Here is a 23900-nt window from a genome sequence, read left to right on the forward strand (position 1 = left end):
CTGTCCTAGAGCTGAGTGACCCTCACTCAGGTCATGAGCTTTCCCAAGACACAAGCAAGAGAAGCAATGCCTGTGAGGTCAAGGGAGCTGCTTCCACCTGGAAGGATCACCTTCAGCCCTTCTGGTGCTTTTAGACATTGGCGCTTCAAACACTCGACTTCATCCCCGTCTGCAGGGCAACTCTGCCCCTGTGCTAGCCTCACAGGTTCGGCCAGTCTCATGGGGCCCAGGCACAAGGGCATTCTCCTCTTTCTGTACGCTGCCATCTCTGCCCACGAAGGCGACTGAACAGGGCAGGCGCCAGGTCCTAGATGGGGAGCCTGGCTTCTCTGCAGGAGCCGCAGGCGCAGGCACTCCTGCGGCTTGTGCCCTTGCAGTCGGCCCGTCTAGGACCCAGGGAGAGGCCGAACGCTGGCAAGCGTCTGCACAGGAGGAACGATCAGCACATTCATGACTCATCCCTCTTTTGTACTTCTGCTTAGAAGAATATAATTTGTTAATTTACGGTGGTTGTTATGGCTCAATTAAAGATGCCAACACAGACGAGGCTGGCGGAGCTTGGCTCTGTGACACGCCAGGGCCAGGTACATCCAATCGTGTTTCCTTACACAAAGGCCTGCCGGCGGTTCCGAACGAGGCTGAACGTCATGCAATTAGCCTTGGCAAAAAAAAGGAGTAAACAGATGGACGATGGTGGATGACAAACACTTGCCCAGCCAAATTTGGGCTTTTACCGGGCACCCTGAGAGTCAAGCCAGGGAAGGCCTTGCAGGTCAAATGATAAAACTGGAGAAACAGAAGTTATTTTTCGTATGGAACTATAAATACGTAAGCACATCCACAGCCAGCATCTGCTCCGCCTAGTGGGATGCTCGTGGCTAAAATGCCTGCGTGCCGGATATATCTGGGGGATTTCTGGCTCTGCAGGAGCAGCCATGTGAAACTGGAGGAGGGGCAGTCATACCTGCTTTCTGGGCCAGTTTCCAGTTCAGCAGCTGCGGCTCCCTGCCTCCCTCTCTGTGGATTACCAGGAGCGCCTTCAGAGAGGGGAGCAGGGACATACCCAACACGGCCCCTTCCCGGGCTTACATAAAGACATCTGTGTTACCAGTACACCTGTCCCCTCTCCCAGGGTCTCTAAGGCTTCACCGCTAGAATGTCCCAGGCTCTGCACTCATCAACCCCAGGAGATGGGTGAGGAAACTGAGGCTGAGAGGTGAAGCTGTCAACTCAAGTCTGCACAGCTGGGAAGAAGCAGATCTGGGATGCCAGGCTCTGCTGTCCCCTGCAAAGGAAGTCTGGGGTGGAGATCACTGGCCCCTGCTGGACCCCACACTGCAAAGGTACCCCCAGGCCCAGCGGTGGGAAGGGTGAGGGGCAGAGCAGTACCTGCGTGGAGCCAGATCTGTGCCAGTGTCATCCAGGGGTGTAGCGGGCCCTGCTTGGGGGTGCTGCTCTGCAGAGACGAGGCCACTTCCGACAGCGCCTGCTCCACTCTGGAGGCTGCTACTGACGTGGCGTGGACAGAGCCTGCGGGAGGGTGGCGGGGAGGTGGCATCAGAAGTGGAAGGACGGACCCAACCAGCCAACCACCCGCACACCCAGCCGCCCCAGCCCCACACAGACACGCATTTGAGACGGACACACACACCTTCCCCACGAGGCTTCTGAGTTTCATTGCTCATATTGGCCACACAAGCACGATGGCCTGGACCCTTAGTTTCTATCCTTCGCTTTAGCTGATCTTTCAGTCACAACAGAGCGATGCCAAGTGCTCCCTTCAGGAGCTGAGTCGGGTACAGCCTGAGCATCAGGGGCAGCGGGGTTCAGCTAGTGCACAGCTGTGAGCACCCCAGAAACGTGGCATGAGTGAAGGACTGCAAAGGGAAGCCATAAGGGACCCCTGTCTGGGCCTAAACCTAGAAACTTCCTGGGGGTGAGGAGAGGAGTCACACTTGCCTCCCAGGCTAGTATTCGGAGCAGATGGAGGCCATTCTCAAGATAAACCCAGCAACTGCCTGTTTCAGTCCCTGGCCTGCAAGGGATTTGGAACCATATTCTAGGACATGACTTAAAACCTGCAGAAAAAGCACACTTTTGCCCTCTGTATAGGCAGATCTCCATCATCAAGACTAATCGGAGGCTAATGGAGGACAGGTTAGAGCAAAAAGACTTGGGGCCCAGAGGCTGCACCTGCCTCACTCTTCCATAAAACTCACTGTCCTGGGAGGCTGAGGGATGCAGTGGACTGAGCACACTCACTGGTCAAAGGGGTCTGGCCAAAGAACTTCTACCCAGAAGTCAAATGAGTCAGGTGACACATTCCTCTCCACGCTGACCTTCTAGAGGTCCTGGGGGTCAGAGGCCACCTCCTTAAAGAGGCCACCTCTTTCCAACATTCGGTCTCGGAGGAACGGTCTCAGCACAGAGAGCAGAAATCTCAGTTATTTCAAGTTTAAAACTGTTATTCATTTTCACTGGCAATGTTCTTAATTTGTAATTCATCATAAAGTGTAATATGGAGATAAACACTCCAACTCTGTCAGGGTTTAAAATGGTGATAATATGAAAAAAGAGTTATACTCTGGATAAGACAGGATTGTGAGCATAAAAACAATTTCTGCTGGGGCTTTGAAATGCACCACAGTTTATTCATTTTTAAGATTATTTGCAGCGATAGACCATAGGGCCATCCATACTGTGTTTTGACTGTTCGAACAGTCAAAGGAAACATGGATTCCTCAAAATACACTCAGCTCCTTCTGTGGAGGATTGGTGGAGGTGAAATGCAGGAGGCGGATGGGACCCAGACTGAGAATCTGGCTTCTGTGGATAATCCACTCACAGACAGGGCCCATGAGGACGAGTAAGAGGAGGGTGCCTCTGGGGAGGGACTGGTGAGTCCTCCAGAGTGACCGCTGCCCCACAAGAAAGAGGGACTGGAGGCCCAGTTCACAGACACTGATTGGTACCATGATGATGCAGGAAGTTCAGTGAAGTTCACTGAGGAACTGACCTTCCTTAGACAAAGTGTGTCGGACTACTTAAGAAAAAATCTAAAATGATTAAAATGCTGTTGGTTTTTTGGTCTTGTTTTGTTTTTAAACTTTTTATGGAAAATTAATATTTTAAGTTTGATAACAAAGATCTGATGTAGTTTCCCTGAGATTTTTAACAGCAACTATCGGTAAAATAAACAAGGTTGTTGTTGCTACATCCTGACATTACCAAGCGTTACCTTCCCTCAGACTACCTTCAACAGAGGTTCTCAGCCTTGGCTTCACGTTGAAATCACTTAGGGATTGAACAAATCATGATGCCACAGCTACACCCCAGACCCACAGAATCACCGACTCCAGGGGCGAGGCCAAGCACCGATTTGTGAATTGCCCAGGTGATTCCAATGTGCGGCCAAGGCTGAGGCCCACTGACCTGGAGACGGGAAGCAGGTGGTACTCACTGACATTTGGTCAAGAAAAGCCCGGAGGCGTCCTCGGCACGGGCCAGCCAGCTTGAGCAGTCCTGCTTCCCTGTAGCCCAGTGATCTGGGGAAAGAGTTCTGGGAAGATCTGGTTCTTAAGAACAGTGGTTCTCAGAATCCTCTTGGTCTCAGAATCTCTTTAGACTCTGCAAAGTTACTGAGACCCCTCAAGAGATCCTGTTTACATGGGTTATATCTATTGACATGTTAAACGTCAAAACGGAGAAATGTTTAAAATATTTATTCATTCATTAAAAAATAACAATAATAAGCTACTGCTCTAGAAAAATTCTACAAATTTTCTACCAGGTTCTCTGGCTCCTTTGCTACAAGGACTTGTGAAATTTGGAGAGGCTAATTTTGCTTTTTGGATTAACTGCTTTGTTTGTTTTGTTCAGAAATGAACTAAGCAGAACTAATGTCAAAGTCCCTTCTCTTTGTGACAGCTACATACAACTAAATTAATTAATTCTTCACATAATAATGTTTCACTGTGAAGAAGGTCTGGCAAAGGATGATGATGGTGCCAGTTATCAGTTTGATGATGGGGTTATCAGTTCTAGTGAGCAGGGCCTGCTTCGGGCATCGGATTTGCATTTGACGTGCATTATTTCATTCAATCTTTAAATAATTCTTTGAGGCAGGCCACAACATTATCTGCATTGTTTAGACGACAAAATTGACATGTAATGAGGTTACGTGATTTCCCCAAAGTTGGACAGCCAGCAGGTGGCAAAACCAGGACTCAAACACTACTCTGACTCCAAGTCTAGCCTCTAAACCCAGCTCTGACGCCACCTCCTCCAGGAAGGCAGCTGTGAGCCTTCCGTTCCTTCTCCCTCCCACTCTCGTGTAGAGTTAGGCCTTGGCTCCTTAGTGCCCTCTATCACCCCTGGGTACGGTTATCGCCATGCAGACCACACTGTTTTACGTTAAAGCTGATGTAACTGTCTCTCCTACGAGACTGGGTGGTTTTGGAACAAGGAACCATGGCCTCCGTTTAGGTGTTTTCAGGGGCTAACAATGCCAGGACCAGGAAGGGTACTTGCTAAACGCTTGCAGAATGAATGAATAAATGATGGATGAATGAGTGCTGTCAACAGACATGTCACTGTATGAAATTCAGAAGAGAGTGGCCCCCTTTTGGGGAAGCATGTCTGTGTGCCCTGTTCTCCTTCCCTAATGGCTCAGAGGCCAGAACCCTCCCTGTCTCAAGGGGCTTCTCAGCGTGTCTGTCCTCACTTCCAACAACCTGGACAAGGATGATGGTGGCACGCAGCTGGATCAACACCACACTCGCCTGCGGACTTTCCCCGGCTCTAACATAACTAACCCACTTCAACATGGAGGGTAACTGAGGTTTATCGGAAATAACCGTGCCCTTCCTACAGTCCCGTTTCACACGTGCCTCACAGGGGAAGAGACCCTTCGCGTTCTGAACTAGGGATGGAGGTCAGAGCATTCAGTATTTATTAACAATAGCAGGTGACTTAACGATAATGGTAAAATTATTTAATACTTAATGTCTACTATTCCTGGCAATAGCACAATGTATCAAATTCTTCCACTGGATTAGAATTTGGAGGGAAAAAAAGGGATAAACATCATTATGAATCCGAGTGTATAAATCTGATTACAAAAACATCAAAACAACCTGTATCTTACTGTTTCATAGGACTGAAACGGTCAGGGCCAAAATAGACTTGGACTGATGTAGGTAAACAACTAGAAATGCTGGTTCTACCCAATGAATTTTTAAAGCAACCCTTTTCTTTCTCACCAAAGCAAATGTATTCCCACCGCGTGCATGGGGGTTAAGAGGATTATTACCCTAAGGGAAATGGACAAATTGAGGCTTGAGGAAGGAATTAGAGGGAGGAATACAAGACATATTTCTAATTTGAAATCCAAGACTCTGGAGAAATAAGCTTATGAATAATCAGATTTGTCAGGTAAGCCAGGGAATGAGTCTGGCCGCCGGGCGTCTCTTATTTCTCACACGAATTCAGGAAGCACTTATCCCTGTCGTAACCCTGAAGGCCGAGCAGCTGCTGCACCCCACAAAGCCCCTCGGTCACAGGACACAGTGGCTCTGAAGAGCCACTGCAAAACCAGCTGAATTGAACCGACAGCTGACACAGGCAGGTGAGAGCATGCCCTGAAATCTGACCTAGGTTCTGTGACCTGATTGCCCGAATGGTCCGGGGGGCAGAAGATGCCCTGGAGCTGAGAAGCTCTGAATTTCCTCTCACCTAATGCCCAGGAGAAAATGTCATCTCGGACACCTGAAACATCAGCAAAGTGCCATTTGAAGAACTGTCCTGATCCCTAGATCCAGGGTTTCCACCTGGGTCTCCCTTTGGACCACCCTGTGGGTGGGATAGGTGAGAGGGGTGATGACAGAAGCTGTAACTCCAAGCTCCGATCCCCTCCAGGGGACTTCTGCCCCTATCAGCTGCTAAAGCCAGCAGAGAAACCCTACCACAAGTAGGACCCTGGGACCAGCCTGCTCGAACTGCCTTTGCAGGTGAAGCCTTTCCCAAAATATCCTTTTTCCAAAGTGCGCTACACCTGTGGTCAACTTCACATAGACCGTGAATGTTGCAACCACACGTGGACCCTATTTCAACATTCAAAGTTCATCATTAATCAGTCATCTGTTAAGCAAAAGGCACAATACATATCATGGCCTAGTTACATTCCATAGCCCTGCATCTTCAAGAGCAGGGTCACTGAATGCACGAAACGCATTTGTATTCTAGCCACTCTTCTGACTGATCTGGTGGCATTAAGTAAACTGCAGCCTGAAGAATGCCCACCTTCCCTCTCCCCTCGTATCTTCACAGCACCTAGAAGATTAATAGGTCTCAGGTGAAACCTGCCTGCCTGGAGACTTGGTGAGCATTACAGTCCAGGAACAAGGGACAACTATGTTACAGGATGTGTGAAAAAAATCCTCAACCAACGAGGTGTCAGTGGACACACCTCATGTGTGTTCTCTGCTCCCCAGCCCTGGAGAATTAACTCGGAAGGCTCGCGGGCATGACCATGGGAGAATGTGGAGCATGTGGCCCCAAGTCCCACCTCTCTGCTTGTCACCCACACTCTCTCTGCCTAATGCCGCAGCAGCAGGTACCTGCCCTCCCCTTGTTTTTCTGGAAAGAAACTGAGCGTGCAGAAATTACCCGTTGCTAATAAATCTCCATACTTATCTCCCCTCAGTCCTGAAATGATTCGATATTATCTGTCAATAGTTTATTCAGCTCCCAGTTCTTAGAAGCTGTACCTCTCAAACAATTACAGAATAAGAAAAGCAGTGGTTCCCCCTCCTTAAGGACCCTGCACACTAAACAGCATCTGAGTGACTAAGCATTCTGCCAGACAGCTTTGCTTAAAAATTTTCACTTTTAACAGGAAAAGGATGCCTGTTTCTCAAGATAGGGTTTGGAAGGAAATTAGTGCAGTACTGCAGACTGCTGGCAGCGCGGTGACCTCCTCACACCTGCCCCCTGCGCTCCAAAAGCCAGCATGACCTCGGGGCTCAGGAGCTAGTGATGACTGTCTCTCCTTTTCTGAGGGGGAGGAGAGGTGTGGGAGCCCACTCTCACCTCAACACTCAGATTAGGCATGTTTTCTCTGTACTTTAAAAAAATATTAAACATCTCCCCTCCCCCTACCTCAGGTTGGGACAATTCCCATTTTTGCTGGAGGTGGCCCTGCTTCTCCGAGGCGGCTGATTTGGGGTGATGGGCTCCTCACACTATGCTGAGCTCCGTTTTACATTTTAATTCCCTAAGTAAGCGGCCACTTCCCCTCCTTGTAGCAAGTCCACGAACATGACGGGGGCACAGGGCTCTGATGGCTTTATGAGCCACTGCCTGGCTCTACGTAATTCCCCATCGACCATGAGGCCTCCTGCTTGTGGGTTCCGCTGATAAATAATTCTGGCAGCCAACCTAGGAGATACTTCTCTTTTTCACCCAGTGAAAAGGAGACTAAGACAGCCTAGTAAATCCGGACAGCCAAATCCATGGTCCCAAGACGAGATCACAATTTTCAAATGACTTTAACAGAATATCAAGCACAGTTTAAACCTGACAGGATGTGTCTTCTCCTGAAAGGGGAAAGTCCTTTCCAGGGAAAACTTTAGGGAAGGATCCCATTAAGGAAGGGGTATGTGGTCACCAGTGGGCATGCGGGGCAGCCCAGCGTGCTGCTGGCAGGGGTTGGCAGGGCCAAGTGGTCGCACGGAAAGCGTGGAGGGGAGGCGTTCTCAAGCATGCAGGGAGATGCCAGCGTCAGAGTGAGCCGAGAGGTGGCTCTAGGCTGGAGACAGCACCTTCTGAAGGACTACACTGGGCAGATGCTTCCACCTCTTCAAACCCTCCCTGCTGCATGTTCATGAGGCCCTGTCTCTGGACCGAAGTGCCCTTCTCCTGGGGAAGGCTGTCAGTCTCTGATGCAGCCGACGGGAGGAGCCTCCCAGGCTTGGGCGATGGTCTAGTTACTGGACACGTACTCAACTTCTCTCTGATGGCGATTTATCATTGACTTGTCAATCTGCTAAATTCCACCCAACCTTCTTTAAAGAAAGACACCACAGGACTAAATAAGGAGAACTAAATTAATTTTAATTAAATTAAAATAGCAAAAAAAGGATTATACTTGAATTATTAGGGCTGGATTTTTTAAACTGCCACTCCTCAAAAAAGAGATTTTTTTAATCTACAGATAAAAATTTTATTCTATTAAGCAGGAGCAGAGGGTGAAATTCACCACCTGACTAGTCCCTTCCTGAGCAAGACAGACATTTTTGAAAATTAGAAAATGCAAAGTCAATAATAAAATGCCAGCCATCATGGAAACACAAAAAAACTACTACCTTGGCTCTATTTCTCAACCTTATTTCATTTGAGAGGTGTGTGTTTTTTGTTAGTGTTTATTCCCTTCTCCTGGTTCCTAAAGAGAGTAGCAGTTGACCAGAATCGGTGATATGAAAAATGAACCACATTTTGGGAGAAGAGAATAAAACAGCAACCCACATTTTTCTCTAGAATGATGATTGCTGGAGGCTTATGAATGGGGGCTCCTGGGGTCCTAAGGTCTTAGGAGTGAGGGCAGTGTAGGGGGTGCCCCAGACGGCTGCGTTCCCGGCTGGCTGCTGGGCTGCAACTCAGGGAGAAGGGCACCTGACAGAAGCTTGAAATCAGGATGAGCTACCAGCAAACCATAAAGGTGTGTGTGAACAGAATAACTAGTAAACGTACATCTGTACAGATGAGGAAATGAAGGTCCAGGAAGGTTAAATGAGTTGCCTGGGTTCCTCTGCAGAACTGGCCCTTGAACCTGGGTTCTTGACCTTCCAGAGAGTTGGAGCTGTTTTCATGGAAATAAAGTCCCTTGTATAAATATACCAAGCCTCACTTTAACCAATAAGGGCTCCTTGAAGATTTTAATGTACCCTGGCTTTCTGAAAATCAATTTTTTTTTCATGCATTTGAGGAGCCTGATGTTGAAAAGGAGCCTGATGTTGAAAAGGAGCCTGGCAGTGAGAACTTTTTTCGGAACAACCCTGATGTGATGATGATACCAAACATACCTCTCTGCTATTGTGGACTTCCAAAAGCCAGAAATAAAGCCACATCTAGGCCAAGCTGGACTCAGAGGGGAAAGCAACGCCCTAAGGGGTAATATTTGCCATAAACAGTAAAGGTTCAGGTCGTTCAAATGCACTGGATCACCATGTACATTAGCACTTCCAAAATGCAGTCCCTGGAACACTGATGCTACAGGGTGGAAAACATGACATAGCTGGGAAACACTGGGTCAAAGTTCAGAGAGTCTCGAATCTATTAAATGGCAGGACTTCTCAGAGCCTTTAATGTGCTGATGTGAACTGTGAGTCTCTAAGGAGACGCACTATTTCCCCAAAAATATCTGACCAGAAAAAATTAGTGATCTAACAAACGTCCTTTGGGAAATGTGATAATTTACTAATGCCTTAAAAGCATACTTAAAGCACTAGTCCTACGCCCGAGGAACTGCTTAGTCTCCTTCAAATTTTGGTAGAAGTAGTTTAAGTTTTATGATGCCTGTTTAGCTTACTTTAGGAAAATGAATTTTTAGAGTTTTTCTAGGTAGCAATAATGGTTGAACTAGAAAGGAATTTCAAGATTCAACTGGTTCCCTCTACCCTAGATTTAGATGACCCACCCTGGGGAGGCTGGATGTCTCGCACCTTTGATTGGCCCTGGTGGGGCTGCTGACCGGTCCAGTGCACGCCCTTACTCGGGCAGTCTTTCTGCCATGCCTTCTTCTGTAGTCCTTCCCAGACCAGTACTGCCTCCTCAGTATTTCAACCCAAGCAGAGGCAGAAAGCATTAGAATCTCAGGAGAGATGGCCCCAGGGGAGGGAGGGGTTAGCAAGCAGGTGGCAGCTGTATGTCCAGCCATCACTCCATCTCAACATTCCCAAAAACCAGCAGCCACAACACACATGGCACGGTGGAGGGAAGCGTGGTTCTGGAGACCCTCAGAAAGGTTAATAGATTGGTAAACTACTTACTAACTGAAAAAAGGGAGGGAAAACCATGAAAGTATACTTCTGGAGAGTTGCCTTGGAACAACAAATCAAACCAAAAATTAAAACCAAGAAACAAAACATTTGAAAAATCAAAATTCAGGCTAAAAAAGCAAATGGAGTTCTAATAACCTTCCAACTGTAAGCCTGGCTTGTCTGGAATTAGATTTCAATTCAAGAGTGACACATGTTTTTCCACTAACAATTTTTTTTTAAAGCAAAGAAAGGCCAACTGGGCATTCCCCTCTGTGTTTAAATGTTCACTCAGCACATGAAAGCTGACCAATTCATGTAATGTGTTTTGTTTCCAGGGCAGGAAATTCCAAAGGGAAGGGAAAAATAATCATACAAGCAGTTTTCAGATCTTTCCACACATTAACCCTAATCATGACTCCAACAGTTTGTAGGGTTGGGCTAGTTTTCAGTCCTGTGAAGTCAAAGGATTGGAGGGAGAAATTCATAAAACTTCAGGTCTTGGCCATCTGACCTAAAGGAAAGTGTGGGGATTCAAATTCACTACAATTTAATCAAGAAATTCTACATTTACCAGTAATGTATGGTATGTTTTCCTTTCTCTAACTAAATGTAGTACTTAAGGGGATAAAGATCCTTGGGCACTTCAGTCTTAGTTAAAACACCTGGTTACTGGCTACGCATTCCCTAGGGATGGAAGATGACTCACAGTTTCACAAAGAATAAACAATTGAGCACGCTTGGTACAGAATACATTCCACAGAAAGCCTGGTAGGAGCTCACTTTAACACTTGGCTAATTAATCTGATATAAAGTGCCTTACCAGAAGAGCCCGCACTTCAATCTTCAAAGGCTTAACGGGACTTAGGGCCCCTCAGGATGCAACACGATAAATACTGGCAGGGTGTGGAGGTAGGTTTGTTATGCAAACAAGAGTGGACGGGGCAGTGGGACCATCTAAGCAGAACGGTAAGATCCCATTTTAAGACGAATAAAACTGGGCAAAAGTCACTGTGAAAAACAATTTTTCTGGAAAAACCAAAGTTGGCAATTGCCCCTAGGCTCTGTATTAAGGGAAAATGTCTATTTTAAGAAGTGGATTAAAAACAACATAAGCAGTTTATAAACATTATCTTCATCTTCCATTTCTTAAAACTGGGATTGCCATTAAGGCTGAGTTCAGAACACTTAATATGCAGATAAGTCAGGTCAGAGTGTTTCTTGGTTTGAATGATTTATTTTAGATGGTAGCCTCATTTCTGCCCAACTGTGTGTGTGTGTGTGTGTGTTTGTGTGTGTGTGTGTGTTTTAACACAGCAGGTTATCATCCAAAAGATGAGCACATTAGGGAAAGTAGTTCTTTCTGGCAGCAGCTCCCCTTATGAGCTTTTGTTCGGCATATAACTGAGCGTTTGGAACAAAGATGAGCCCTTATAAATCATGGATATAGAGATTAAATTTTCTGGCAGTGCTGCGGGTAAAGTGAACATTAAATAAATGAGTGAAATACCAACGGTGGATTTCCTGGGGACATCCATACTGAGGTGCCATTTAAGGACTTTACCAACCAGTGTTTCATTTCAATACAGGGATCTTTCTTTTTTTTTCATTGACAGGTCCCAGAATACCCTAACGCAGACTTTCAGATGTCCATATTATTTAAAAGCAACATTAGATTAAAATACTGTTCAGTTTCCCTGCGTAGTTTCATGACACAAACCCTACACTTTCTTTCCTTGCAAATGGAAAACAATTTATAGCATTGTTTCTCAAAATGTAATATACAACCCACTGGCACTGGAATCCTAAGAGGGCATTTTATAAATGCAGATCCCTGGGCCCCACCTCAGGCCTCCTAAAACATAAACTCTGGGGGTGGGGCCCAGGGGATCTGCAATTTTCAAAGCTCTCTGGGTGATTTTAATGCACAGTAAAGTTTGAGGACTACATATTTAAGAGGCATATGACTGATACCTTTAGAATACTATCTTGATTACTATATACTTGTTGAATTAACTTCTAAATTGAAATCCAAAAATATTTAGGAATAAATTATTATTTGCAAAATGTTCTAATTTGTCTTTTTTAAAAACAGGATCTTTATGCATTTATATCAATTCCAGGAAAGCACAGAAGTACCCAGGAACCAGAAGCAATATTTTAGAAAAGCTTCTATTTATTCTGCTCAAAGCAGATTTCCTTTACTTTTTGAAGAGGAGGTTGGATCTTGGGCACCAATGTCTCCTTCTATCCCAAACAGCTTTCGGATTTTCAAACTAGCAAGATTTTTCTCTGAGGTAAATTTGCTGGAGTTTCCTATCCAGCTTATCAGTTAGGAAGATTATCAGAAAATGAAACACCAGGCAAATGAAGCAGATCTAACAAGAAAGGAAAAACCATAAAGCATGTTTACACAGAGAGGGTTCCTGGCGGGGACCTGGGTCACTGACTGAACGAGCTGCAGGGGGCCACACAAAGGTATCGGGTTTGGGATGAGAATGAAGATGAGAAGATACAAACAGGTGGAGAGGAGATTCGGTTCTTGAGAAAGAAGAGGAGGAGGAGGAGGAATCTGACACTAAAAAAGTGAAAGAGAAAAAAAAAAGGATAAAGGCAAAAAAAACTTTAGAAACACAAAGAAAAAAAATAAACCAGCTTTTAATATACTCACATAAGCTGCAAAGAAAATAAGGTCATGTAATACACAATCATTCCTCTACTTGACAATAGAATAGAAGTGCTTTTGGAAGAAAACAAATTGGCTGTTTTTCCACTGGTTATTTAATTGTTCTGCAACAACACCATGGAATAAAAATAGCTCAGATTTACCTGGGCACATTTTCAGTAGCATGGTCCATTGACAATAATACGTCTTTAACCTATAATATCCAGGGCATTCTAGAGGAAAAGAAACTATTTGCTTTTCAATTGGAAAGGGTTAGAACTTGACTTTTCCTAGATTTTTTTTTTTTTTTTGTGAGAAGCACTTATACAAAGTTTACTTGAAAACCTAGTTTTCCTAGGTGCAGATACAGAGGTGCAACACTAGGTCAGTCCCCAGCATCGTGACAATGGAGTGCTAAGCTTGGTAGGCTGGTTTATGGTCGGGTGCACTGGCCCAGCACTTTGAAAAGGAAGCTATCACCATCACCTTCACAACTTCAGCTGGAGAGATGCACAGCAATGGAGAGACCACCGTAGTGACAATTAAAATATTTCCCAGACAAAATGGACCATACTTTCAACTTAAAAGAATCATTTTGTTTTGGATAGGTGTCTGGTAATAACTCCCAATGATTAAAGATAAACCCCCTTACTCCACATCCTGTTTTGAAGGCAAAAGGAAGAAAAAACTTTTTTCTCATTCTCTATTTAAGGAACTAACTTATTCCAAAGAAAAGACAATGATTCATAGCTTCAGAGTTAAAAGACTGTCACTCCATTTGATTCCTCTCTTTTGATGACTGGGACCTATTAGAAGACGGGGGGGGGGGGGAAGGGGAGCCAGAGGTGATATGAGAAGGGAAATCAGATTCTTTAAGGATGTTTTCCTGTCTGCCACATCCTTTTAATAAAACCAATGTCCATTCTTTGGCCACATTGGAGCCAGCCAGTCCCAAGCTTCTAGGCATGGGCTCCCCTTCTGTTACTGCACAGATCTGCACATGGACAACTTCAGAGGTGCAAAACCACATTCCAAAATCAAGAACACTGAGCCTGCACTTTATAATGACCCAGATGGTATTTCAGGTTATATTTTTAAAAAGCTCTTATCTGTTTGACATATACACTGTAATTTTAACAGGCAAAATATGATGTTTAGGGTTTGCCTCAAAATACTCTACAAAAACTAAGTGTGGGACAGAGGAGATGGAGGGAAAAAAGAATACTGATTGTTGAAGGCAGGTGGTGGGTACATGGGGGCTGTATTACATTAGTATTTTTATTTTGGTATATTCGACATTTTTCCACAATAGAAAATCAAAAAATAAAAAGCAAATAAAGTTTGGTCCTAGAAAATGAAATCAACTATCCAAGGAGGCCTGTGGCTTCACAGTGGGTGACTCGGAATTGGCAGGAGCAAGACGGTGGCGGTTCGCCTTGGCATTGGCTTTGCGGGCTGTGGGATGCTATGCCCTTTAAATTAGGGCGTTTAGAGAAGCGGAGAAGCTCAGGGTGTGGCACGAACCCGTGCTACGGACAAGCTGTCACTCGCCAGCGCTGAGTCCTCCCAGACCACGGCTGATCTCAGGGTCACTTCTGTTTTGATTTGGGGTTGTTTTTAGCTTGGACAAAACCCTTTTTTCTCCTCTTCTACAACCCTACGCTTTCCTGAGTGAGCAGTGCTGCAGTGAATATTCAAGACTAGCCAGATTCCTTCAGCACCACATGAACTGAAAACTGCGGCAAAGGGTAGGAAAACGGCTGAGATGGTGCTGGATGGAGGAGTCCAGGCTGTGGGATCTGAGTGCCACGGAACTGCACGGAGCGAGGACCTTCCGCGGAGGGATGCGGCGGGATCCTCTGGGCATGAGCCAAGGGGCCCATCCCAGGGGCTCAGCAACACTGTGTATAGTGCGCTATTTTTAAGTCAAGGGACATGGGAAATATCTATGCTTATTTGCATGGAAGGGTAAACAAAAAGCTAATAAAAATGGTTACCTTTAGGGAAAGGCAAGATGAGGGGCAGGGATGGAAGCAAAACATCTCTATGGAACCTTGGAGATCAGAGTCTAAACCAAATCTATGGGTCGTTCGCAAGACAGGTGGTCCACCCAGGGGCATGACTAAGAACGCACTGCCTCCTGACGGGCCGAGCTATATAGAATCGGGCGTTATTAATCAAGATGGAGGCAGCGTTTCCATTTTGAGGTGAACCTTCCTAATTTTTACATCTGCAATTTAAATGAGCACATCAGAACGTTTTACCCTCATTTACAACTAGTCTGCAATTGATAAGGCCTGCTAACACGGCCTTCCGTTTTTCTGATTCCTCGGCCTCCTGGGTGAGTAACTGGTGGTGTGTAAACCAACAATCTGGGGTTCTGGGGGCAGGGCTGGTGAGAGGAGTCCTGGAGGGATTCACAAAATGGTCACTGTCCAGCACCTGGGAGGCTGTGGCTTTGTCCTGTTTGTCCAAGGGCACCTGCACCAGCCATCTAGTCTCCAACCACCCTGGCTCGGAGCCGGTGCGAGAGCAGGTGTGTGAACTCCACTAACGAGAAGGGGCCGTGAGCCCCAACTGCCACAGAGACACACCTCACCTGGATGCTACTGGCACCTGGGGTGTAACCTGAAGGGGGAACCTCCTGAGGGCGCTGGGGAAAGGTCCCAAGGGGCAGAGGGGAGAGTGAATCTCAGGGCCTCACTCATTTTCTCCCACTGTCTGTTTTCAGTGTGGTTGAATTAAAGTTTCAGGACCTCAGGGAAAATGAAGATTCCCAGCTGGCTGGAAGGAAAAGGGGTCTGAATTTAGTACAACTGTCCAACTGTCCTCGCGGGCTTCTGGGGAGGGGGTGAAGGGGAAGACAGCCCCGGGCAGCCGCAGCAGCTGTTCTGAACCAGCCAGAATGGTTGCTGGTGGTGCAGTGTCACCTCCCTCTCTTTTCTCCCCAGGGTCCGAGCCTCGCCTCACAGCAGCCAAGTCCTGACAGCCTGACTGTCTTGCTCCTGCAGCGGGTGGGGTTAGACACATCCCTCTAGCAGGACTGGGCCCGCGAGCAGAGCTCTGCGGTGCTATTCCAGGTCGGAGTCTGCCTGCTTCAGCCTCAGCCCACCACCGACCGCTCCTCAATCCCGGGGCCAGGCTGCTCCGGGGGCCGAGTTTCTCTGTGGCTTAGTCAGCCTGCATTTGGAGCGGTGGCTGTAAGCCCTGTTAAATTGCACTAGTTTATAACTCGTGCTGCTTCCAAAGCCCAACATTCTTTTGACCTAGGAGCCCCGGGCGCTGAGACCTGGCTTCTCAAGCTGACTTTAAATTTGGGAAAAGGGAGCCTGGCACAGGAAGGCAGCCTGCAGGCAGCTTGAGGACAGGCCTTGGGGAGCACCACACACAGCTCCCATGCCGCCCAGGGAGAGGTTTTCCGAGCATGGCTGTGCACACCTCGGGGCTGCTCTCTGGCTCTCTGGAGGGGCTTGGTTGGGAGCCGGGACCTGGCACAGCACAGAAGGCCTCGGGGCTCCTTTCATGAAGCCCGCGCACAGAAGACCAGGCATACCCGGACGGCAGCTGAGCCTGACACAGGCCCCTGCTGGGTGGAGAGAGAAGTAACAGAGCCAGCTTCCAGATGAGGCTCTGGAACTACCTCAGAGGCTCAAAGCACAGTGAATTTCTTTCTATGTTGTGGGTCTGTCGAGTCCTCTAAGTTGCTACTGAAGAGTTGCTATCACTATTAGAATTACTTGTTTGGAGTTCTGGAAATTACAGAGGTCTCTTTACCCCTCTGTACTCGGGAAGGTGTGGAAATGCACATGACAGCCGAGGTGTAAGTATTTGCTCCGAGGCAGTAAGTGCTACAGGCCTCCTTGTGGGATCAGTAGAACCAGAAGCTCGGAACCCACCTGCCGCCCTGCAGGGTTTGGGGTTTGGTCTATGTGTGTTCATTTGTGCAGCTGATTAGAAACCAAAACGCTGACTTCAGCAAGGTCTGAAATCTAAAGAGAGAGGGAGAAACAGAAAAGCAGAAGGGAAACTGGATGGGATGGGAACAATCTGATTTTAGTTTCGAATGTTCAGCTCCAAAAGCAAGAGGGAAAAAGAGAAGGATTTCAAAGAATTGTGCTGGGCAAGTAATATTCCTCTCCTCACTCTGAACACACTTGAAAAAGACACTGGAGGAGAGAGTTTAACCTGTTTGCCTGAGGACTTCTTCCAGCCCAGGCCCTGGCGGTCTTCATCCCACACGGCCCGGGGCCAGGCCCCCCAATCTTGTTGACACCATTTCAGCCCCTCTGGCTTTTTATTCTCACCTGTCTCAGGATCGCTGAAGTCTGGCAAAGTAATTGTATTAAGTTGTCGTCTGTCAGCAATGGTTCTATCTAAGAGGCTGCTCCCACGTCCAGAATCACTGCAAAACACAGCTACAAATGTCAGTCATCTGAAGGGTGGGCAGGGGGAGGGGATCAGAAGCAACGAATCCCAACGCCCGAAATGTGGTAAAACCTTCCGTGCGTTTTTGACGTTCTTCAGCCCCTTCCCACTTATTACGAGGCGTCCTGCTTCCTGGCCGGGCCCAGGCTGGGACTCAGTTCAGTGTCCATATCAGAAACATGGCTTAAACCACACCCATAGGCCCGAGCTAATTTTTGTCTATTTTGAATCGTTATAAGACACAAAAGTGAAAATTTCAAGCCAGGTTCTCCATCTGTCGGGTGGGGGAACTGACGGGCATCCTGTGCTGCAAAGTCTTAGATGCTTCAAGCCCATAAACACATCAGCCTCAAGTTGTTTTTGGAACCAAGGTTCTACACCAGCGCCTCCAAGCCCTGGCTGCACAAGAAAAATCACCTGGGGCACCTCTGAGATCACTAATGCCCAGGTCCTGCTCCAAATAAGTCAGAATTTCTGGTTTCCGAAGCTCCCCAGAATGGTTCTAATGTGACCAAATTAAAGAACCACTGACCCCTACTTTCAAAAGGCGATCACAGCCATAGACTCGTTTGTGTCCTAAGAACAGGCCTTTAAGATAAATGGCGTGGTTGATCCTTCTGTTTAATAGATGAGGAAAGGGAGGCGCGAGGCCACACGCTGGGCTGGTTGCCGGCAGAGCTGGAGCTGCAGTGTTCCTGAGTTAGGCAAGGTCGGGCCTCGGAGAGAACACAGCAGGGTTTGGCTCCGGCCTCCAGGCCGGCGCTCCCACCAGCTTCCTGCACTGAATTTCCCTCTCCCGTCTGCAAAAGCAGGGTTGGCCCCATTCGCTTGGCAGGTCACAGGAGACCACACTATGCCGAACTGGAATGAAGCACCGTTTAGGGAATTTAACTCATAAATACTCTCCCCCACACCCCACAATTCTAAGAAGCTTATAAGCACAAACAATTGCATTCTTTTTTCCTCTATAATGATAGTCTGTCAAAGAAGCATAGGTCTCTTGTGGTTTGAGTCTTTAACGCTTTTCTTCGAATCCATTTTCCCCCCAATCTAGGGGTTCTACAAGTGATTTTTTTGTTGTCATTGTTAAGAAGTTCAAATTCTACAATAAAGGGACACAGTTTCCTTCCTCTATGCAGCTGTTGCTAAAAGTGGTACAAACAAGATTTGGTATGAAACTTAATGTGGTTTGCAGGCTGCAATTTCCACGTCCAGTGATGTAGTTAGAGAAATCCACAGGAAACAGAAGGAAACTGGCTTCAGTACAGACTGTTTGTCAGCCTATACTTATTACATCACTGGATACATGTTTTTGGAAACTGTTCTATTAATTATTTCCACAACTGAGGAACAATAAATGTCTCTGAGCCACAGACAACATAAAAGTATATGCAAATTTCCATTAATCACATTACCGATAGAATATTTCTAGCATTGGTCTGTTCATGTATGTATTTTTAATATAAACATTACAAAAAAACTACAAAATATTACAAAGAGTTAATTATCTGACTGTTGCAATGGGTCCCCATTTAGGAATTTTTCAGGAGATGTTATCTCAAAATACAGTTGTATTTTTCATCACCTTAGGGATTCTAGGCCCACAATGAGGTGTTGACATTGCCAAGGAAGGATCTGCCTGGGTTTTCAGTGGACCAGATCTGAATAAGTGAATGGGGAATTTGTTTGTTTTAGCTACAATCCTCCAGGCTGCTCATCTCACCAAGTTTCAGACCACAGAGTTGGCTGCCGTGCGTTGATTTGGGTCCTGGAACCCAGCCAGGGGTCTGGGTTTTTATCCTACATCTGTTCCTAATGGTTGGTGACTTTGGGCAAGGCCACTTTCCCTGTGCCTCAGTGACTTCCCTGTGAGATGAGGACAAGGACTGCCTTCCTACATAGACCTGTGTCAGGCTGAAGTGAGGTCATGTAGACAGAGCATTCGGAAGACTTATAACTTCCAGGGACGTGCCAGGTGTCCTTGTAAGTATCATATCTACAAACGTGCCTCTGGGGTTAACACGGCTGGCTAACTTCTGAACACGACTGATTCCTAGCCTTCCGGGGCAGCGGTGGGTGTGGGGAAACTGAGTCAAGGACCCCCTACGCCAAATGTTAGAAACCCCAACTAAAACCAAAATCTCAACTTGTGCACCTCACCCGCTGCTAAGGGCCCAGGACCGACGTCCCTTCTACCAGCTGAGAAACAGTATCTGGTTACGCTCCTTAGTCCATCTTTTGCAGAACACAGGAGACAAGTAACTGTTCAAAATGGAGATGCTGTTGTTTCCGCTCTGACTTTGTGACTGAGAATTTTGCTGGGTGCTTCAAGCAATTTTTAGTTCTTCCTTTATATGGTGCAGAATTTGCCTTTGCTGTGACCCACAGAATGTGGAAGGACAAAAGGAGCCTGGCCGACCCTCGAGTCTCCGTGACTCTCACTCTGGCCTGTGTCTCTCCCTCCGGGGCACGTCTGCCTGGGTACCTCCAGTGGACAACTCCCCCCACCCCACCCCCTAGGCCAGGCACCTCACCCCTAAGGGCCAGGACCTCCTCCCCAGGAGGATGGCAGGAAGGAAAGGAAAACTGTTCCTGGTCAGTGACTTGTGTTAGTAGAGGGTTTATAGGAGGAAAACTGGAAGGAACCCCAAATCCACAGCACATGAGCTGCAGAGATCCACACATGTAGATGTACACATCCAGGTAATTTCTGTTCCCCATTTGGACTGAAAATCCTAAGTAAATTGTAGTGATGGTTAAAGTTATACTAGAAATTGGAAGCTTCTCTTGGAATTCTTCTGTCACCAATACACAGAAATCAGACACAGGAGGCAAGCTGGTGGTGGACTGGGAGTCAGAACCCTGGAGTTCTTGTCCCAGCTTTGTCCTCTCCCAGCTCTGAGATAGTGCCTGGTACACAATAAATGTTGGATGTAATAGAGGGGCCTTGGATAGGAAACCAGAGCGTTTCCCAGGCATCGTAAAGCTGGATTACAACAGTCAAGGCAAATTCCCAACATTCCTGAACTCAATTTTCTCATCAGTAAAATGGGTCTGATAATAACATGACATTTGCCCATTTTATGGGGCTGCTTTGAAGATGAATCAGAGTACACTTTGTAAAAAGAAAAGCTCCAGCAAAATACTGGTGGATATTAGCATCAAATGGGGTTTCCAATTTCCAACTGAGGTTAGAGCAAAGAAATAGTCTTTTTAAAAAAAACTTTAAATGCTATTCATTAATGTCATTGAAATGAGACTTAGGAAGAAAAAATTTTCTTCCAATCATAAGACTACATGATGGAGCTGGCCCAAGGGGCGGTGACAAGAGGGGTAAGAAGTGGTTAATAATGAAAAATAAAAATAAAGAGAAAGAAGTTGGTTGCCAACTCAGAGATGCAACGAGGGTGGTGGAGAGAGCTTTGATGTTAGGCAGACCTGGGTTTGAATCCTGGCTCTTACTAGTTGTGTAATTGGGAAAACTAGGGCAAGTTCTTAAGTGGAAAGAGCAGTAGTTATCCCGCAAGGCTGAGGCCGGGGTGAGGATACCATATGAACAGCCTAGCACGGGGCTGGCACAGAGGAGGTGCACCATGCCTTCCTGAGATGCTGCAGTGCAGGGAGGCTGCTGGGCTTTCTGGCGAGGCTCTGGCCAGAAGTCATGCTGTCTCAAGTGGCCAAGACCTGAGAGAGCCCTGTGCTTTACTAGGAGAGAAGACAAAACATGAGGCCGATTTCTATCCCAAATGCAAGCAAAAATGTAGACCTCGGGAAATGAACCCAGGCTTCTGAAACGCCAAACACTTTGCCAAATGTACACTCAGGAGAATGCCACCCACCCTTTTGCCTACAGCAGGAGATGCATTCTCAGCCTGCGGGTGGACCATGCTTTGGGCTGAGGCTTGGCTCAGCGACTTGCTTAGAGTGTAGTTCCCCTTCAAGCCAAAGTAAAGCGGAGGGAGGAGTCGCAGAGAACACGGATCGAGTCCAGTCTCAGTTTGGCCCTGTTACCGCCCATGTCTTCCTCTGCCCTCCCTGTCCCCTGCTCTGGAGGCTCCAGCCTCCGGATGGGGCTGTTGGGGGTGGGTGTGGACCTTCTCCAGGTAGATACCGAATGCCTCCTGCCAAGATGCTTTCTGATCAGTTTTCTTTTTCTTTTTCTTTTTTTTAAGCAGGGATGCTTCTTACCCACTTGTTCATCCTTTTCTAAAACCCTATGTGACCCGACTCGAGGCTGCTGGACCCAGAGCTGCCCTTATCTGGAGAACTGTGGAGTGTGTTTGTTGTCCCCGTCGAGACACAGCCCTCCCCTCTCTCTGTTTTATTCGATTGCCAGGGTCACGTCCTCCCCGACCACACTGGGGAGGATGTCTAAATTTGCACAATGGTGAGGGCTACAGGAGAAACGTTTATTTTTATCTCCAAGAAAATAAAGTTAAAAAAACAAACAGGAAGCTCCTTAATAAGGGGCTGCTCGATTGCCACCCCCCACCCCAGGCTGGCAGGGTAGCTGGAGGGGGCAGTTCTGCAGGGTCCACCCCCACCCCCCACCCCCACCCAGACTCTGCCTGGAGCCAGGGTTCCTCCCTCTCTGGCCCTGAAGGATCCTTCAGGAAACGGAGGAAGTATGGACGCAGCCCAGGCATTTGGTTAAGTATTTTTAAAAAGCTTTCCAATTCTGCTATTTTTTTCTCCTCACATTCAATATTCTTGGTTGCTAAGTGGGAGGAAATGTGGGGAGGTGGGAGAGGTGTGGAGAACTGAGGGAAAATTGGCAACGTGAGAGCTGATGGATTTATCTTCTCATTTCTAAAGAGGGTGCAGGCACAGGAACGTGCTCCAGTCCGGAAGCAGCCAGCCTGGGGAGCAGCTCCCATTGCTGGGCCTGTGGCACAGACGCTCCTCAAGCCCTGCTGCTTCCGGGGGCTGGGAGTGGGGGCCTTTGGGGGACATAAATACGGACATTTTCTATTTTTGCCTACAGACTTAGGAAAGTAGAATTTTCTTTAAAAAAATTAAAATAATCGTTACCTCCAGAACATCCCCCCAAAGGGGAGGGGCCAGTCTCCCGATCATCTCTTCGCCAAGAGGCCGATGGGCGCAGCGGGCCCAGTGATGTGCCTCGGGCTCTGCTTCGGAACGGGAATCTCCCGCCTTCTAATTCTGTGACTCCCGCTCTGCAGGGGTGGTTGTTGGCTGGTCCCCTCACCTTCTAGCTGCACTGCCCATGAGGCCTGGGCTCCCAAGTCTATCTAATGTCAGCTCCCAAGGACCCATTCCCTTACCAGGGTCCTGACTGTGAACATTTTCTTTAACTACAAACTTGTAAAACAAGATCTCACATGGAACCCCGCCCTGCAGCCTCCCGAACCCCCATCCACCTTTTCTCGCTGGCCAGCAGCCTCAGACCCACCACCAGCTCACCTGCCTACCTCCTGGGTGAGCCACACCCCTGTGCACATTTATCACATGAGTTATACATTTTTATGCTCCTCTGCCGCGTTTAGGAGCAGAAGGTGGGCTGTCCTTATATCCTGCTGTGAACTTGAAAAATATTCTGAGTGTATGAGCCATTGTTTGACTTCACCTGAATCATAAGGTCCCTGTTCATTAAATCACTTCCCTCAGAGGTCAGGGCACACTTGGTAACCCGGGCATATGCTGGGAAAAACTGCCCAAGACTTGAGGACGGTGTCTTTCAGAGTCATGATGGGCGCTGACTAGTGGACCTTCCCCAGACTATCTGCCTCTGCCGGGTGGGCCCCTTTGACCGACTCCCACCAACTAGGCCATTTCACAGCACTGGGGGGCAGAGTTAGCTGGTGGAAAACCTACAAATTTTGTCTGGTTGAGATACAATCGATTTCCACCTTGCAGAAAAGATTCCCCAAACAATACATTTCATTGTCCTACAGGATGTTGTTTTTGTATTTCTTTGCAAATTCATTTCGCCATGTCTGTTTTCCAAATTCTTTGAATGGGTCTTAACATTTTACTGCTTCCCTCATTAGTGAAGTAAATCAAATCTTTGATATGTGCTTATTTTATGTTTGTTTGAGTCATGATTTTAACTTTTTGAAAATTACACTTTATCAGGCCAGGAGCGATGTCTGCTTTTCTTACTGGGCTGTGGCCTGCTGTCTGTGCAGGTCTTTTAAATATCACTGTGAGAACTGCATCTGGAATATATAATTGACTAATCTTTCCATAAATCACCAGAAAGATGATGAGACTTGTCGAGGGAATTACATAAATGGCCAGTGAGAGACATCAGATAGAGACCAACTGGAATTGAGCCTGGGGGGCCACCAAGGCAGCCAAAGCTAAAGAAACCCACGATTTGGAGGTTTCGTCAGACGCTGGTAGAAAATCCCCTTAAAAATGGAGCGTGTGAGGCTCCTGTGGTTCGCGGGGGCCCGGAGTTGCACAGGCGTGAAGAGCTCGTCCTGCCAAATGCCGGTCAGGGATGGGCCGAGAGGCAGGGGTCATGCAAAACCCACGCACAACAGGCGCCGCTGGCCTCTTACCTGGGGTTGGTTAGGTTGTAGCAGGATTTCCAAATCTGTAACATGTGCTTACAAGTGAGGAGCGCCTCATCCGGGCCTCGGCAGAGTGACTCCAACTTCACTTTGGAAAACAGCAGTCTGTGGCGGGAAGACAGAGGGAGAAAAGAACACAGCTCAAGCCAGAGTCCCCGCCAGAACAAAACCAAGTGGCCAGAAGCCCCTGTGCCTGTTCCAGAAGGGGGTGGCCAAAGGCTGGATCCCAGGGAAGCA

General features: G+C 47.3%; 1 protein-coding gene across 3 annotated transcripts in view; it reads right to left on the minus strand.

Annotated features, from left to right (window-relative positions):
- TTC7B (tetratricopeptide repeat domain 7B) overlaps nucleotides 1–23900 on the minus strand; it is a 222342-nt gene that overhangs the window by 42472 nt on the left and 155970 nt on the right. For 2 of the 3 annotated variants that reach the window (XM_072963591.1, XM_072963593.1), the window contains 4 exons: nucleotides 23652–23768; nucleotides 17004–17101; nucleotides 10047–10097; nucleotides 1390–1530 (listed from right to left, as the gene is read on the minus strand). In XM_072963591.1, coding sequence (XP_072819692.1) covers nucleotides 1390–1530; nucleotides 10047–10097; nucleotides 17004–17101; nucleotides 23652–23768 — 407 coding nt within the window. The remainder of the gene's footprint in view (nucleotides 1–1389; nucleotides 1531–10046; nucleotides 10098–17003; nucleotides 17102–23651; nucleotides 23769–23900) is intronic. The other variant, XM_072963592.1, reaches the window with a different exon arrangement.

Source organism: Vicugna pacos, chromosome 6 (assembly GCF_048564905.1).
Source record: "Vicugna pacos chromosome 6, VicPac4, whole genome shotgun sequence".
Lineage (NCBI taxonomy): Eukaryota > Metazoa > Chordata > Mammalia > Artiodactyla > Camelidae > Vicugna > Vicugna pacos.